The sequence below is a fragment of the Bufo bufo genome, chromosome 6 (assembly GCF_905171765.1).
Source record: "Bufo bufo chromosome 6, aBufBuf1.1, whole genome shotgun sequence".
Lineage (NCBI taxonomy): Eukaryota > Metazoa > Chordata > Amphibia > Anura > Bufonidae > Bufo > Bufo bufo.
The window spans coordinates 256203764-256222563 of record NC_053394.1 but is presented as its reverse complement, the minus strand read 5'-3'; the positions used below and the strand labels follow the sequence as shown (position 1 = coordinate 256222563).

At 45.4% G+C, this 18800-nt stretch overlaps 1 protein-coding gene across 1 annotated transcript in view; it reads right to left on the bottom strand.

The window, feature by feature from the left end:
• The window catches only part of CDH23 (cadherin related 23), a 1196655-nt gene that overhangs the window by 22944 nt on the left and 1154911 nt on the right, over positions 1-18800 (bottom strand). The window contains exons 59-62 of the mRNA XM_040438415.1: positions 15598-15695; positions 14943-15063; positions 14009-14088; positions 6009-6049 (exon numbers count right to left, since the gene is read on the bottom strand). Coding sequence (XP_040294349.1) covers positions 6009-6049; positions 14009-14088; positions 14943-15063; positions 15598-15695 — 340 coding nt within the window. The remainder of the gene's footprint in view (positions 1-6008; positions 6050-14008; positions 14089-14942; positions 15064-15597; positions 15696-18800) is intronic.

Genomic DNA, 18800 nt, shown 5'->3' with positions numbered 1-18800 from the left:
TGGAAGAGGCCACTGTCACACATTTAGGCCCTGGCACCCAGACAGAGGAGAGAGGTCCCGTAACATGGAATCTGGCTTCATGTCAGCACAGAATCAGTCTTCATGTCATAGCAGAGAATCAGGCTTCACGTCACCCACCACTGGAAGAGGCCACTGTCACACATTTAGGCCCTGGCACCCAGAAAGAGGAGAGAGGTCCCGTAACAGAGAATCTGGCTTTATGTCAGCACAGAATCAGTCTTCATGTCATAGCAGAGAATCAGGCTTCACGTCACCCACCACTGGAAGAGGCCACTGTCACACATTTAGGGCCTGGCACCCAGACAGAGGAGAGAGGTCCCGTAACAGAGAATCTGGCTTCATGTCAGCACAGAATCAGTCTTCATGTCATAGCAGAGAATCAGGCTTCACGTCACCCACCACTGGAACAGGCCACTGTCACATATTTAGGCCCAGGCAGCCAGGCAGAGGAGAGAGGTCCCGTAACAGAGAATCTGGCTTCATGTCAGCACAGAATCAGTCTTCATGTTATAGCAGAGAATCAGGCTTCACGTCACCCACCACTGGAACAGGCCACTGTCACATATTTAGGCCCCGGCACCCAGACAGAGGAGAGGTTCATTCAGCTTTGGGTTGCCCCGCAATATAATGGTAAAATGAAAATAAAAATAGGATTGAATGAGGAAGTGCCCGGGAGTAAAATAATATATGGTTAAGGGGAGGTAGTTAATGTCTAATTTGCACAAGGGATGGACAGGTCCTGTGGGATCCATGCCTGGTTCATTTTTATGAACGTCAGCTTGTCCACATTGGCTGTAGACAGGCGGCTGCGTTTGTCTGTAATGACGCCCCCTGCCGTGCTGAATACACGTTCAGACAAAACGCTGGCCACCGGGCAGGCCAGCACCTCCAAGGCATAAAAGGCTAGCTCTGGCCACGTGGACAATTTGGAGACCCAGAAGTTGAATGGGGCTTAACCATCAGTCAGTACGTGGAGGGGTGTGCACAGGTACTGTTCCACCATGTTAGTGAAATGTTGCCTCCTGCTAACACGTTCCGTATCAGGTGGTGGTGCAGTTAGCTGTGGTGTGGTGACAAAACTTTTCCACATCTCTGCCATGCTAACCCTGCCCTCAGAGGAGCTGGCCGTGACACAGCTGCGTTGGCGACCTCTTGCTCCTCCTCTGCCTTCGCCTTGGGCTTCCACTGGTTCCCCTGTGACATTTGGGAATGCTCTCAGTAGCGCGTCTACCAACGTGCACTTGTACTCGCGCATCTTCCTATCACGCTCCAGTGTAGGAAGTAAGGTGGGCACATTGTCTTTGTACCGGGGATCCAGCAGGGTGGCAACCCAGTAGTCTGCACACGTTAAAATGTGGGCAACTCTGCTGTCGTTGCGCAGGCACTGCAGCATGTAGTCGCTCATGTGTGCCAGGCTGCCCAGAGGTAAGGACAAGCTGTCCTCTGTGGGAGGCGTATCGTCATCGTCCTGTGTTTCCCCCCAGCCACGCACCAGTGATGGGCCCGAGCTGCTTTGGGTGCCACCCCGCTGTGAACATGCTTCATCCTCATCCTCCTCCACCTCCTCCCCATCCTCGTCCTCCTCCAGTAGTGGGCCCTGTCTCGCTACATTTGTACCTGGCCTCTGCTGTTGCAAAAAACCTCCCTCTGAGTCACTTCGAAGAGACTGGCCTGAAAGTGCTAAAAATGACCCCTCTTCCTCCTCTTCCTCCTGGGCCACCTCCTTTTCCATCATCGCCCTAAGTGTTTTCTCAAGGAGACATAGAAGTGGTATTGTAACGCTGATAACGGCTTCATCGCCACTGGCCATGTTGGTGGAGTACTCGAAACAGCGCAACAGGGCACACAGGTCTCGCATGGAGGCCCAGTCATTGGTGGTGAAGTGGTGCTGTTCCGCAGTGCGACTGACCCGTGCGTGCTGCAGCTGAAACTCCACTATGGCCTGCTGCTGCTCGCACAGTCTGTCCAGCATGTGCAAGGTGGAGTTCCACCTGGTGGGCACGTCGCATATGAGGCGGTGACCAGGAAGGCCGAAGTTACGCTGTAGCGCAGACAGGCGAGCAGCGGCAGGGTGTGAACGCCGGAAGCGCGAACAGACGGCCCGCACTTTATGCAGCAGCTCTGACATGTCGGGGTAGTTGCGAATGAACTTCTGCACCACCAAATTCAGCACATGCGCCAGGCAAGGGATGTGCGTCAAACCGGCTAGTCCCAGAGCTGCAACGAGATTTCGCCCATTATCGCACACCACCAGGCCGGGCTTGAGGCTCACCGGCAGCAACCACTCGTCGGTCTGTTGTTCTATACCCCGCCACAACTCCTGTGCGGTGTGGGGCCTGTCCCCCAAACATATGAGTTTCAGAACGGCCTGCTGACGTTTACCCCGGGCTGTGCTGAAGTTGGTGGTGAAGGTGTGTGGCTGACTGGATGAGCAGGTGGAAGAAGAGGAGGAGGAAGCTGAGTAGGAGTAGGAGGAGACAGGAGGCAAAGAATGTTGCCCTGCGATCCTTGGCGGCGGAAGGACGTGCGCCAAACAGCTCTCCGCCTGGGGCCCAGCCGCCACTACATTTACCCAGTGTGCAGTTAGGGAGATATAGCGTCCCTGTCCGTGCTTACTGGTCCACGTATCTGTGGTTAGGTGGACCTTGCCACAGATGGCGTTGCGCAGTGCACACTTGATTTTATCGGACACTTGGTTGTGCAGGGAAGGCACGGCTCTCTTGGAGAAGTAGTGGCTGCTGGGAACAACATACTGTGGGACAGCAAGCGACATGAGCTGTTTGAAGCTGTCTGTGTCCACCAGCCTAAATGACAGCATTTCATAGGCCAGTAGTTTAGAAATGCTGGCATTCAGGGCCAGGGATCGAGGGTGGCTAGGTGGGAATTTACGCTTTCTCTCAAATGTTTGTGAGATGGAGAGCTGAACGCTGCCGTGTGACATGGTTGAGATGCTTGGTGACGCAGGTGGTGGTGTTGGTGGTACATCCTCTGTTTGCTGGGCGGCAGGTGCCAACGTTCCTCCTGGGGCGGAGGAAGAGGCCGAGGCTGGAGTAGCAGAAGAGGCCGAGGCGCCAGCAGCAGAAGAGGTAGCAGGGGGAGCCTGAGTGACTTCTTTGTTTTTAAGGTGTTTACTCCACTGCAGTTCATGCTTTGCATACAGGTGCCTGGTCATGCAGGTTGTGCTAAGGTTCAGAACGTTAATGCCTCGCTTCAGGCTCTGATGGCACAGCGTGCAAACCACTCGGGTCTTGTCGTCAGCACATTGTTTGAAGAAGTGCCATGCCGGGGAACTCCTTGAAGCTGCCTTTGGGGTGCTCGGTCCCAGATGGCGGCGGTCAGTAGCAGGCGGAGTCTCTTGGCGGCGGGTGTTCTGATTTTGCCCACTGCTCCCTCTTTTGCTACGCTGTTGGCTCGGTCTCACCACTGCCTCTTCCTCCGAACTGTGAAAGTCAGTGGCACGACCTTCATTCCATGTGGGGTCTAGGACCTCATCGTCCCCTGCATCGTCTTCCACCCAGTCTTGATCCCTGACCTCCTGTTCAGTCTGCACACTGCAGAAAGACGCAGCAGTTGGCACCTGTGTTTCGTCATCATCAGAGACGTGCTGAGGTGGTATTCCCATGTCCTCATCATCAGGAAACATAAGTGGTTGTGCGTTAGTGCATTCTATCTCTTCCACCCCTGGGGAAGGGCTAGGTGGATGCCCTTGGGAAACCCTGACAGCAGAGTCTTCAAACAGCATAAGAGACTGCTGCATAACTTGAGGCTCAGACAGTTTCCCTGATATGCATGGGGGTGATGTGACAGACTGATGGGCTTGGTTTTCATGCGCCATCTGTGCGCTTTCTGCAGAAGACTGGGTGGGAGATAATGTGAACGTGCTGGATGCACTGTCGGCCACCCAATTGACTAATGCCTGTACCTGCTCAGGCCTTACCATCCTTAGAACGGCATTGGGCCCCACCAAATATCCCTGTAAATTCTGGCGGCTACTGGGACCTGAGGTAGTTGGTAAACTAGGACGTGTGGCTGTGGCAGAACGGCCGCGTCCTCTCCCAGCACCAGAGGGTCCACTAACACCCCCACGACCATGTCCACGTCCGCGTCCCTTACTAGATGTTTTCCTCATTGTTCCCGTTCACCACAATTTTGAAAATGGCAAATTTGGGAATAGTTTTTCAACCCAAAACAAAAACTGTGCTTTTACGGTCACTACAAATAATTTGACCAGCTAAAACAGTACTGATTTGGAGGAATATAAATGTCAGGGCTATTTTTTATATATATACCTTTACTCACAGAATTAGACTTGTATCTGCACTGTAGCGTGTGTGTTAAGTTTTTCAGAATGACACTATCAGCACCTTGAATCTAATATACCCTTTTTGGGATAGATTTAAAGTAGGCCTGATATAGCAGAAACTACTAATTTTGAGAATGGCAAATTTGGGAATAGTTTTTCAACCCAGAACAAAAACTGTGCTTTTACGGTCACTACAAATAATTTGACCAGCTAAAACAGTACTGATTTGGAGGAATATAAATGTTAGGGCTATTTTTTAGGCGCTGTGTGACAGGTATACCTTTAATCACAGAATTAGACTTGTATCTGCACTGTAGCGTGTGTGTTAAGTTTTTCAGAATGACACTATCAGCACCTTGAATCTAATATACCCTTTTTGGGATAGATTTAAAGTAGGCCTGATATAGCAGAAACTACTAATTTTGAGAATGGCAAATTTGGGAATAGTTTTTCAACCCAGAACAAAAACTTTGCTTTTACGGTCACTACAAATAACTTGACCAGCTAAAACAGTACTGATTTGGAGTAATATAAATGTCAGGGCTATTTTTTAGGCGCTAGGTGACAGGCTCAACTTGCCCCTGATGTAGTATATGGCCAAAAAATAACCACACTATTGATGGTTAAATGCACTTGGTGGCAGCTTGTGCTGGCTCACCACAAGCCACAAAATGGCCGCCGATCACCCCAGAAAAAAGTGATTTAAAAACGCTCTGGGCAGCCTAAAAAAAGTGAGCAATTCAATATCAGCACTTCAATGATCCACAGCTGGAGATCGATCACAGAATGAAGTCTTTTGGAGGAGTTAATCTGCCTAATCTCGCCCTAACGTCGCAGCAGCAACCTCTCCCTATGCTTGAATCAGCAGAGTGACGTGCAGCGCTACGTGACCCAAGCTTATATAGAGGCTGGGTCACATGCTGCACTGGCCAATCACAGCCATGCCAATAGTAGGCAAGGCTGTGATGGCCTCTTGGGGCAAGTAGTATGACGCTTGTTGATTGGCTGCTTTGCAGCCTTTCAAAAAGCGCCAAGAAAGCGCCGAACACCGAACCCGGACTTTTACGAAAATGTACAGTTCGGGTTCGCTCATCCCTAGTTGTTACCAATAATTACTTTGCAATGATCAGTGGGTGTGGAAAAACTGTTTTAACCAACCAAAGGGTGTTATGTTGGCAGTCCCCTGGTATTCACCCTTTAACCTCTATACAGGGATCTGAACTTCATTGCAGAGGAGCGACCAGGCTGCTACCTCCTGGAATAGTCCCAATGTAGATAACTTCTGACCATGCAGGTCAGAGACACCGGTTAGGGCAGACAGCATTCATGTGAATCAAGATAGGTACAAAGGCAGTCAAACAGAACTCCTATTGCTCACGCAAGAAACACCTATTGCTCAGTCACCTCTCTCCAGTGAAAGGTGGCTTAAATACCCACAAGCGCCCAGCCATAGGCTGGTAAGGTCTAGGATGCACGCACGCTGGCTCTTTAAGAGCTGGGTAGTGCCGCACAGTACAGGACAAGCGAGGAGGCAGAGAAGACAAGCACAGACTGTGGCCTGCAACAAGAAACACTGAGCCTACTGAGCCGTCTTGTGTAAATGAACTTTTAATTAGGGAAATATGTTAGTTCCAGAAAAAACGATTAGCAGAAATACTATATTAATAACATAAGTGGAACTTACCTGTTGACCCGGCCACTATTGCTTTTAACTTCCTTTTGTGTCTGCACAATATAGTAAAAAAAAAAGAAAACTCCTGATTAGTTCCACTTTACAGACTGTATTTTCTCAGCAAACAGAAACAGACTATACTAATCATCATCTGATCCCTTAAAGGGAACCTGTCACATTGAACATGGTGTCTGATATATAGTTTTGTGGGAAAACATTCAGTATAATTTAATGGTCCGGTGGGTGGTCCTAAGTGACTAACAGTTATTGCTCTATGCACAATCATGTAGGGAAGGATGTCTATCACTAGGTAGGGGTGCCCAATGGACTCAGTGTAGAAAAAACACAGATTGAAATGAATAAACTACTTAGTCACCCGTACATACTAAATGATAAAACACTCGGTAACACTGACATGGAAAAGGATCTAGGAATTTTAATAAACAGCAAACTAAGCTGCAAAAAACAGTGTCAGGCAGCTGCTGCCAAGGCCAATAAGATAATGGGTTGCATCAAAAGGGGCATAGATGCCCGTGATAAGAACATATTCCTACCACTTTACAAATCGCTAGTCAGACCACACATGGAGTACTGTGTACAGTTCTGGGCTCCAGTGAACAAGGCAGACATAGCAGAGCTGGAGAGGGTCCAGAAGAGGGCAACTAAAGTAATAACTGGAATGGGGCAATTACAGTACCCTGAAAGATTATCAAAATTAGGGTTATTCACTTTAGAAAAAAGACGACTGAGGGGAGATCTGATTAATATGTATAAATATATCAGGGGTCAGTATAGAGATCTATCCCATCATCTATTTATCCCCAGGACTGTGACTGTGACGAGGGGACATCCTCTGCGTTTGGAGGAAAGAAGGTTTGTACACAAACATAGAGGATTCTTTACGGTAAGAGCAGTGAGACTATGGAACTCTCTGCCTGAGGAGGTGGTGATGGTGAGTACAATAAAGGAATATAAGAGGGGCCTGGACGTATTTCTGGAGCGTAATAATATTACAGGCTATGGCTGTAAGTTGATCCAGGGAGTTATTCTGATTGCCTGATTGGAGTCGGGAAGGAATTTTTTATTCCCCTAAAGTGGGGAAAATTGGCTTCTACCTCACAGGGTTTTTTTTGCCTTCCTCTGGATCAACTTGCAGGATAACAGGCCGAACTGGATGGACAAATGTCTTTTTTCGGCCTTATGTACTATGTTACTATGTTACATGTTATACCAAATCTTTTCCCCAAAAATGACATACAGTATCATTCTGCTGAACTCATTTTCCTTTTTAATATGTTGCCTGTAGACCAGACACCATGTTCAAAGTGACAGGTTCCTGTTAAAATGCTTGTCAAATACAGATGTATCTGGGCCATCCCAACCTTTATATGGGACGATGACCTAGCAGATTGTCGGGAAGGAACGCTGATCTGCTGATCCCTAGCGGAGGAGACCAGTGCATTTACATGCACTGATTTCCTCCAGAGTTTGGGGAGGAGTGATCGCTAATGCCATCGTTCTTCCCATTGTTTTCCGGCAGCAGATCGCGTTTACACAGCACGATCTGCCACTGGGAAAAGATGATCTTTTGTGCTGCACAAAAGATACAATTACCCGATGAACAAGTGTTTTGCTCATTCATCGAGTAATCGACGGTGCATTTGCACCGCCAGATCATTGCTAATGAGCATTACTAGTAACGCTGGTTAGCGATGATCTGTTCAATTGTCGGCTCATGTATAGGACCCTTAAGGGTCATGCTCGGATTCTGCAACAAATACACCTCAGATTTTTACGATGTGTATTTTTGGTTGTGAACATACGTCATTGTTTTAGGTGTTGACTTTTTATTACATCACTCTGCTGAGATGAAGAAATCATCCTTATTTTGACTCCCATGTTATCACAGTTTGTGATGATAAACATGACTTATGCCCCCTTTTTATTAGTTCCTTTAGGTTTGGGTGTTACTCCTTCCATAACAGAAGCAACAGCACTAAATTTAGCCTGAAATATACTGTACAGAAATGTAGGCTAGTTTCACACTAGCACTAAAATCTTCCAGCAGTCTGTTCTGGCAGAGGAACAGCCTGCTGGAGTTCGTCATATCCGTCATAGCCAGAAAGGGCTGGCGCAATGGCTGAAACAGGCTGGATCTCTGTTTAGAATCAATGAGGCCTGGTGGTGCGCCGGCCCTTTCAATGAACTCCTCTGCTGGAACAGCCTGCCAGAAGATTTTAGAGATAGTGTCAGACCAGACTAAGGCTACTTTCACACTAGCGTTCGGGGCTCCGCTTGTGAGTTCCGTTTGAAGGGGCTCACAAGCGGCCCCGAATGGATCCGTCCAGCCCTAATGCATTCTGAATGGATGCGGATCCGCTCAGAATGCATCAGTCTGGCTCCGTTTGTCCTCCGCTCCGCTCAGCAGGCGGACACCTGAACGCAGCTTGCAGCGTTCAGGTGTCCGCCTGGCCGTGCGGAGGCAAACGGATCCGTCCAGACTTACAATGTAAGTCAATGGGGACGGATCCGTTTGAAGTTGACACAGTATGGCTCAATTTTCAAACGGATCCGTCTCCCATTGACTTTTTTTTTTTGTTCATGGTAATGCAAACTGATCCGTTCTGAACGGATCTAAGCGTTTGCATTATAGGTGCGGATCCGTCTGGGCACATACCAGACGGATCCGACCTAAACGCAGGTGTGAAAGTAGCCTAATTCAGTTACATTTATTTACTGGAGATAAGTACACTGTTCAGTGTATTCATATCTATTATTAACTGTTCCTAATTTTCTGGTTGAATATATTTGCAGCTGTGACAAATAAGCCGCCAATTACAGTTCATTTTAAGATCCCTTCTGGAGCTTATTTCTTATATGCATAGGCTTAAAAGACAGCTACATCGACATTTTATCACATATTGACAGCCTATATGTAAATATTCTATGAAAATTTTCTTTTACAAAGAATGGGTGTAGGGCTGAAACGATTACTCGATTGAATCGAGTAATTCGACACAAAAAAATCATCTATGCAAATTTTTTGCATCGAGGATTCTTTCGTGTCATGTGACCACGGAGAGGGAGTGAAGCGCTTGCTATTACTTACCGCTCCGTGGTCACCCGCCGGCCTGTACTGTGCTGCACTGGATCCTGACACATCGTGTCAGCGCGCACTATGACCCAACGCTGTGTGATGTCAGGATCCAGTGCAACGGGCGGAGAAGAAGAGGAAGGAGCTGTGGAGCGGAGCCCCTACAGGAAAGTTAAGTATTTTATTTCACTGGCGCTGGGGGCCATGGCACTGAAGGGGGACAGCCGGCAATGGATGGCATGGAGGGGCAGATGGGAGTGGGGGACATGGAGGGGCTGATCTGATGGCACTGGGGGAGTGGGGACATGGAGGGGCTGATCTGATGGCAGTGGGGGACATGGAGGGGCTGATCTGATGGCACTGGGGGAGTGGGGACATGGAGGGGCTGATCTGATGGCAGTGGGGTACATGGAGGGGAGGATCTGATGGCACTGGGGAGTGGGGGACATGAAGGGGCTGATCTGATGGCACTGGGGGACATGGACAGGCTGATCTAATGGCACTGGAGGACATGGAGGGGCTGATCTGATCGCACTGGGGGGACATGGAGGGGCTGATCTGATGGCACTGGGGGACATGGAGGGGCTGATCTGATGGCACTGGGGGACATGGAGCGACTGATCTGATCGCACTGGGGGGACATGGAAGAGCTGATCTGATGGCACTGGGGGACATGGAGGGGCTGATCTGATGGCACTGGGGGACATGGAGGGGCTGATCTGATGGCACATGGCAGGGATGATCTGATGGCACTGGGGGAGTGGGGGACATGGCAATGGATGGGCTGATGGCACTGGGGGAGTGGAGCTGAAGGCACTGGGATGGGGGAGAGCTGAAGGCACTGGGGGAACGGAGCTGATGGCACTGGGGTGGGGGGAGTTGATGGCACTGGGGGGATAGTGGAGCTGATGGCACTGGGGAAACTGATGCACTTGGGCTGATCACACAGGGGGGAACAAAGGGTGTTTGGGACTGATGGCAGGGGGTCTGAGTTTTTATAAAGGAAAACAGTCTATTAATTCATATTTTCTTATTAGATAGACTACTCTATTACTAATTACTCTATTACTAAAATAATCGTTTACTGAGCCCTAAATGGGTGGATGGTTTTCTGGATATAATTTTTGAAGTCATTCCATGTATTTTACTTCCTGACCTGGCTCTTTAACTTTCAGTTGTCGCACATCAGTCTCGCTTGACTTTTTCAGTCAGACTATTCACTTCGACCATAGAGGACGGAGTGAGTAACTCAATTAGGGCATCACACATTAAATTGATAACCAAAATGCTGTTCTATGGGCATCTTTATCTAGGCCTATCAAGAGAACAACAGAACCGTCATACTGTTATTCTAATTCTACTAATCTACTATTATACTAGCAGATACAAAATCTCTCTCACAACAGTGGTAAACTGATAATAGATCACCCATCTATATAAGAGATTTATGTCTTTGTGCCGACTGCTACAGAAAGACAATATTTAGCATTTAATTTTCAATGGCATAGTACTGCCGAAGTAAGGAAAGAAAAACAGCCCAAAAAAAAAATTAAAAAATACCCCTTTCTGACAGAACTGTCCATTTAAATTATGTTATGTTTTTTTGCAAAGGTAACTATTAGGTTAGGCTGATTAGTGGTATTTTAGCCTGCTTCCAAAAGTTGTTTCAGCATCCTTAACTCCTTCCAGACCCAGCGGTTTTCACCTTCCTGACCCAGCCTAATTTTGCAGTTCTGAAGTGTCACTTTATGTGGTAATAACTTTGTAATTGTTTTACTTACCAAAGTGATTCTGAGATTCCTTTTTGTGGCACAACGTACTTCATGTTAGGGTGACTTCACATCAGCGTTTCACTTTCTGTTTTAGCAATCCGTTCAAATGTGATTAAAACGGTAAATAGCGCAATTGCTAAAACGGAAAGCCAAACGGAACACTTTAAAGGCATTTCTTTTTGATCCGTCCTCAGAGTTCAATAGGAAAAAAAATGTAAACCAGCATTCCGTCAGGTTTCCGTTATTTTGGACTGAAAAAAAGTCCTGTCTACAGCTTGACTGTGTCCACGTCTCTTGGTTTGAGTTTTGGTGCAGTTTTAAATGCATTTTGTTAAAGAGGACCTGTCACCACCCCTGACATGCCTGTTTTAATAGCTTCATGCATCCCCCAGTTGGGGGGTGTACCTGCACAGACTCACTCTATCCAATCAGTGTTGCCATTGTCAGACTGTGCAGGTACACACCCCCAACTGGGTACCACCCCTCTGTACTCTTACTGAAGGCTAATAGCAATTCCTTCATAACTTCTACAGGGAGTGCAGAATTATTAGGCAATTTGTATTTTTGAGGATTCATTTTATTATTGAACAACAACCATGTTCTCAATGAACCCAAAAAACTCATTAATATCAAAGCTGAATATTTTTGGAAGTAGTTTTTAGTTTGTTTTTAGTTTTAGCTATTTTAGGGGGATATCTGTGTGTGCAGGTGACTATTACTGTGCATAATTATTAGGCAACTTAACAAAAAACAAATATATACCCATTTCAATTATTTATTTTTACCAGTGAAACCAATATAACATCTCAACATTCACAAATATACATTTCTGACATTCAAAAACAAAACAAAAACAAATCAGTGACCAATATAGCCACCTTTCTTTGCAAGAACACTCAAAAGCCTGCCAGCCATGGATTCTGTCAGTGTTTTGATCTGTTCACCATCAACATTGCGTGCAGCAGCAACCACAGCCTCCTAGACACTGTTCAGAGAGGTGTACTGTTTTCCCTCCTTGTAAATCTCACATTTGATGATGGACCACAGGTTCTCAATGGGGTTCAGATCAGGTGAACAAGGAGGCCATGTCATTAGATTTTCTTCTTTTATACCCTTTCTTGCCAGCCACGCTGTGGAGTACTTGGACGCGTGTGATGGAGCATTGTCCTGCATGAAAATCATGTTTTTCTTGAAGGATGCAGACTTCTTCCTGTACCACTGCTTGAAGAAGGTGTCTTCCAGAAACTGGCAGTAGGACTGGGAGTTGAGCTTGACTCCATCCTCAACCCGAAAAGGCCCCACAAGCTCATCTTTGATGATACCAGCCCAAACCAGTACTCCACCTCCACCTTGCTGGCGTCTGAGTCGGACTGGAGCTCTCTGCCCTTTACCAATCCAGCCACGGGCCCATCCATCTGGCCCATCAAGACTCACTCTCATTTCATCAGTCCATAAAACCTTAGAAAAATCAGTCTTGAGATATTTCTTGGCCCAGTCTTGACGTTTCAGCTTGTGTGTCTTGTTCAGTGGTGGTCGTCTTTCAACCTTTCTTACCTTGGCCATGTCTCTGAGTATTGCACACCTTGTGCTTTTGGGCACTCCAGTGATGTTGCAGCTCTGAAATATGGCCAAACTGGTGGCAAGTGGCATCTTGGCAGCTGCACGCTTGACTTTTCTCAGTTCATGGGCAGTTATTTTGCGCCTTGGTTTTTCCACATGCTTCTTGCGACCCTGTTGACTATTTTGAATGAAACGCTTGATTGTTCGATGATCACACTTCAGAAGCTTTGCAATTTTAAGAGTGCTGCATCCCTCTGCAAGATATCTCACTATATTTGACTTTTCTGAGCCTGTCAAGTCCTTCTTTTGACCCATTTTGCCAAAGGAAAGGAAGTTGCCTAATAATTATGCACACCTAATATAGGGTGTTGATGTCATTAGACCACACCCCTTCTCATTACAGAGATGCACATCACCTAATATGCTTAATTGGTAGTAGTCTTTCGAGCCTATACAGCTTGGAGTAAGACAACATGCATAAAGAGGATGATGTGGTCAAAATACTCATTTGCCTAATAATTCTGCACGCAGTGTAATAGAAATAATACAGGAATGGCAGAACATAGAACCATAAGAATAGAGGCTCCAGGATTGTTATTGCATGGGGAATGCATGAAGCTATTAAAGCAGGCATGTCAGGAGTGGTGAAAGGTCCTCTTTAATCTGTGCAATTTCTTTCAAATCAGGCATACAATGAATATTAAATGTAGTTCAGAGTTTAAATACAGTAATAGCCAAGCAAGGGAGACCTCAAAAAAAGAAATATTAAGCTGTTGAGTACTGCATGCACTGTGTTTGATAAGCAACAGCGTGAATCAAGTGACAAAACCTGGATCACCTTGATGTGTTTTAAATAAGTAACCTTAAAAATACTTAGTTTTCTACAGATGTAGCAAAAGTTAACTTAAGGAGTTGTCCAGGGTTTTTAAGTGATGACCTATTCCACGGATAGGCCCTCACTAGCTGATTGGCAGTGGTCCGACACCCCCACACTCCACTGGTAAAGCTTTGTCGATGGACGTTAGAGCCGGATACACAGCATCATTGACTGCAATGAGATCAGCGCTGTAGTAGTGAGCTCCCATTGTTACAGTGTTGCTGGTGCTGTGTAGCATCAGCACTGTCTTCAGTCGACAGAGGTACACAGCTAAGTAGCAAAGCCGGTCAGCACTCGCTCAATGCATGCTGCACGGAAAAAGGAGCCACCTCCACAGTCAACATGTAGTAATGAATCCCAGCAACTGTCTCTTTGCAAATTCAGTTTATTCCAGAATATATCATGTCCTACAAACATGACGCGTTTCGGCAAACATGCCTTTATAAAGGCATGTTTGCCGAAACGCGTCCTTGTTGTACGACATGATATATTCTGGAATAAACTGAATTTGCAAAGACACAGTGGCTGGGATTCACTACTTCATGTTGACAGAGGTACACAGACCACCACCGATCAGCTAGTGGTGACTTAAAAAAAAAACTGGACGACACCTTTAAAGTATACAGATGGATAATATTGTATAGCAGTAAAATCTATAGGTGCTCGGAATTACACAATTAGAAGAATCATAATTTCAGGGTCTACTTACACAGTGCGATAGTACCAGTTCATGAAGATAAACAACATGGCAGCCAGAAACAGGAGGATAGCCAATATAATAATTGCCATCTGCAAATTCAATAGACATAAATATAAATGAACTTTAGTGAATACACGTACCTTGGTTGATACAGTATGCTGCAGGTCAAAATGGCTTTTTTAGGAAGTAATATCTAGTTGGAAGCTTTGTCAACTAACTTACATTAATCTACTATAAGTCATGCATATTTATGTCACTTAGATCCCTTTAATGGTCTTCCATGATTAAACATCAAATTATGTATAACCCAGATTAGTGTTAGACTTTATAGGGGTATTCCAGCCAAAAAAAAGGTTTACAGTGAGATTAAAAAAAATAAAGCGGCGTATACTCATGTCACCGATCCACTGCTGCTACTGTTCTGATGGTGCCTGGGTCCCCGCTAACCTCCACTTCCTGCTTCCATCCTGACATGGCAGGAAATGACTGTGAATGCCGCTGCAGCAATGACCCACCTCGGTCAGTGATTGGCTGAGCCTCATTCCCGGCCATTCCTTGCTATGTTAAGACGTCAGCTGGAAATGGAACACAGCAGGGACCTGGGCACCATTAGAACAGGAGCAGCAGGGAATCAGCTTGATTTATTATTATTTTTAAACCATTTGTATCCTACTGCAAGCCTTTCATATTTGGGTGGACTAACCCTTTAATGTGTTGAAGTAAATTATTAAAGCAATAAAAATAATAGAAATTATACACAATAGGCAATGATAATGCCTCTGAATACAGAATGCCTGGCATTTATGCTAATTTGAGTCATAGTGAAGAATGAATATGCTTCATATAATGAGGTTATGAAATAGCAGAAAATCACTTTAATATAAGAGCATTACTGTAAAACTAATGCAATTTAAGTGTACAAGAAGGATAAAAATATTTGTACCTGCAAAGCAGATAGGTCCTCTGCAGCACGAGGAGCGGTGGCTGGTTGGACATCCAAGACATTGTAATTACGGAAGAGATTACGCAACTGTTCTTTATTTTCATCAATCATCTGTATAACTCTAAGAGAGAAGATGGTGTGTACGTCTACTTACTATATATTAATGGTAATGAACTGGAAAAAGCATACTGTCTATCTAAAGTCAATAATATTATATTTTACATTTATTTTACAGGAGTCCTCTCCTGCGTAACGGAAATGGGACGGATCCGTTTTGCAGCCCATAGACTTCTATTATGACGGAATGAATAACGGAATGCCTCTAAAGGCATTCCGTTATGCATTCCGTCATAGAATTGCGTTATGTTCCACGGTAACGGAATCCATAACGAAATTCACCTTTTACCAGTAAACGAAGAGTGAACGAATTTCATAACCTGAAATTCACTCATCTCTACTGGCCACATGCAGCCAAGCCACTCCCGCCAATGTCTGGACATGCAGTCAACTGCGCGGTTGGGCCATGCCTTTATAGAAATCCCATCTGCTTTCATATCATGTATACCAAAATTAAAGTGAAATACAAAATTAAGTGGTGTACTCTCCATAATAATAGTACAGCAATAAGCAAATGCAACACATCTAAAAGACCTACCTATCAACATCAAGAATTCTGTTGGTGTCACGGTTTACCACATGAATTAGCATGTCAGTCTGTGCAAAGTTGACTCTGCCTTTTTTGTCCACATGGAACTGCAGATGAAAACATTGTGTGGTTAGGACATATTGGCCCACATTTATCAATGGTTATGCAATTGTAGCCAATATCTCAGCTAATGTATGGTCTTAAAGGGGTTGTCTAGGCTGCAGATATTGATGACCTGTCCTCACGAAAAGTCATCAATATCAGATTTGTGGGGGTCTGACTTCCGGAACCCCCTCCGATCAGCTGTTTGTAGGGGCTGCGACAATCTTGCTAGCACTGTGGCTATATTACACAGCCCGATTCTGCAGGCGATTGTCGGGAAGGAAGCGTTCTTTCCCGGCATTCGCCTGGTCACTATAGGAGGAGACTGCTGCTATTACATGCAGCGATTTCCTCTACAGCATGGGGAGGAACAATCATTTATCATATTATCTATTAAAAAAAATGAAATCCAGCAGTTTTCCCACTGGCCACTCAGCCTAATAAATGCCACTTCCTAGTCTGTACAGATCACTTTACTGCAGATATCATTACAGGCAGGATTATGTCAGAATGACAGCACATAATATATATATATATATATATAGATAGATATAAACATAGGGGGTCTTTTATTATACTGAAATATGCCTAAATTAGGCGTATTACAGACGCAGATGGTGGCACAACAGTTAGTTGCGCCGCTATCTGCGACTTCTCCACGCTCACACCAGGTCAAATATTGTGGGCAGGGAAGGGGACAGGCCAGCAGCTATGGGGGTTTATTAAGACCGGCGTCTAAAATTCCAGTCTTAATAAATGTGCCTCATAGTTTTTAAGGCTGAAAAAAGACATACAGGGTACCTCACTGACATTTATGGGAGAGCTTTCTAGGCATGCTCTGTGACCTGTGCAGAGGTCAGGAGGGAGTAGATAAGCTGTGATATCAGACATACGTGCATCCAGTTCAGCTTGTTATGCCGCAAAGTTGATCTAGAGCAGTGATGGCGAACCTTTTACAGACCGAGTGGCCAAAGTGTAACCCAAAACCCACTTATTTATCGCAAAGTGCCAACACAGCAATTTACCCTGAATACTACAGTCCAATATAGTATATCTTCCATGTACTTTGTCACTTAGCTATAATAGCCTGCCTACATTCAGTGCACTACCTGTGACGCTCATAGTGCGCCCTACGTTGATGAATGGCAGGAAAAATCTAAGGCATATTTGTACACCTTAGGCTTTTTCCAGGGTGCAGATGCCCACAGAGAGGGCTCTGAGTGCCGCCTCTGGCACCCGTGCCAAAGGTTCACCATCACTGATGTAGAGTATCATATAGATCAGTGTTCCTCAACTCCAGTCCTCAGAGCCCACCTTTCAGGCATGATTTGAGAATATCCCACAGAATGAATACCTGTGGTAAGTCCTAAAGCATTGACACTAATTCTATCACCTGCTGAATACTAAGGAAATCCTGAAAATATGACCGGCAGGTGAGCCCTGAGTACTGACTGGAATTGAGGAACACTGATATAGATAACACAGGATCCACTATTCACAATAGGTCAGGGATTCTCAACCTGTGGCCCTCCAGCAGTTGCAAAACTACAATTCCCAGAATGCCCTAATAGCTGGAGGACTGCAGGTTGGGCATGCCTGACTTATTGTGAATAGTGGATCCTGTGTTATCTATATGATCCTCTAGATAAACTTTGCAGTATAACAGGCTCAACTGGATGGACTTATGTCTGATATCACAGTTTATCTACTCCCTCCTGACCTCCGCACAGGTCACAGAGCATGCCCAGAAAGCTCTCCCATAAATGTCAGTGAGGTACCCTCCTATCCATTGTGTGTGTGGCCCAGGATGGCTGCTGTAAGGCATAACTAAATGGTGTTAAGATCAGCTCAAGCAAGATGACCACCCCCATAATCATGTTCAGGGAAAAAGAATAAAACTGCTATCAGAAAATAAAAACTGATTAGAAAAATAGGATATGTGTCACTATCTGGTTTTAACTGGCAGAAAAAAAAATTGCTGACACATTCCCTTTAAAGTCAGCCATTGGTTCTTAACCTATAGCTGATTACCTCCAATTATTTAAAGAGAACTTGTCACCATGAGCTGAGCAGATTAAGATATTATTCATGAGAAAAGATTCAAAAGATTCAATATAATGTTTATTTTATGTCTGAGAGTCCAGTGGGTCAATCTTATCAATGACTCTATGTGAATACAGAAATAGCGGTCAATCAATGATAAGACCACCCACTGGACTCTTAAGCTCAGTTACATTGAATCTTTTCCTACCAAACTATGTATCTATCTACTCTAGCTTTTCCTGTCACATAACATTTTCAGAATGATAGGTTTCACTTTAACCAGTACAGAAGTGATGCACCTTGCCTGTGAAACAAGGTCCTTTGGTTCCTGTTCATTTTTGAAGGTATTTATTGTCTGCACTTTTTAACTGTATTGATTCTTGACTCTATTCATTTCCTCTATTTTTTGAAGTTGCATAAACTTCCAGTCATGACCTCTGACTTTTACAACCATGTTTATCGATTCTGACATATTGCTTAGCAAATATCATCCCCAAGCCGTCAGGAGTTGCTGATAGAAACTTTTCTGGGGATACAATTTCCTTCTGCGCCAAGCCCAGTGACCGTTTCATCCTCTGCTGGAAGAGCGCGGCGAGATTTGTCAGTGAAACTGAAGGCAAGGGTGGACGGGGTTCTCTGCTGTTAGTGATATGAGGGGGGGGGTGGACAACGGCGCTGCTGGGGGCGTAGAGTATGAGCCGAGGAGAGGCGTGCTTGGGCTCTGCTGGAGGGTGGGTCTGGGCACTCAATGGGGGTGTTCCTGGGCACCTTTGAACAAAAATAATGCCCCTCTGGGCACCTTACTGGCTCATTTGCATAAGAAATAAAGTGGATTTTTTCAAGATAAAAACCAAGCAGCAAGGAAAGAAAAGCACGTCTGTAAAGGAGGTAATAAGTGCTACAAGACAATATTTTTTGTTTAATGGTGATGATTCTGGTGACAGATTCCCTTTAAAGTTCCATAACCTGGGTCACATGCCACTTGGGGATATGTTAATGCTGAGTCCAGTGTTTGTCACCAGCAGCACATGTGACACCCTCAAAATGTGTACAAGGCTGGGACTGGA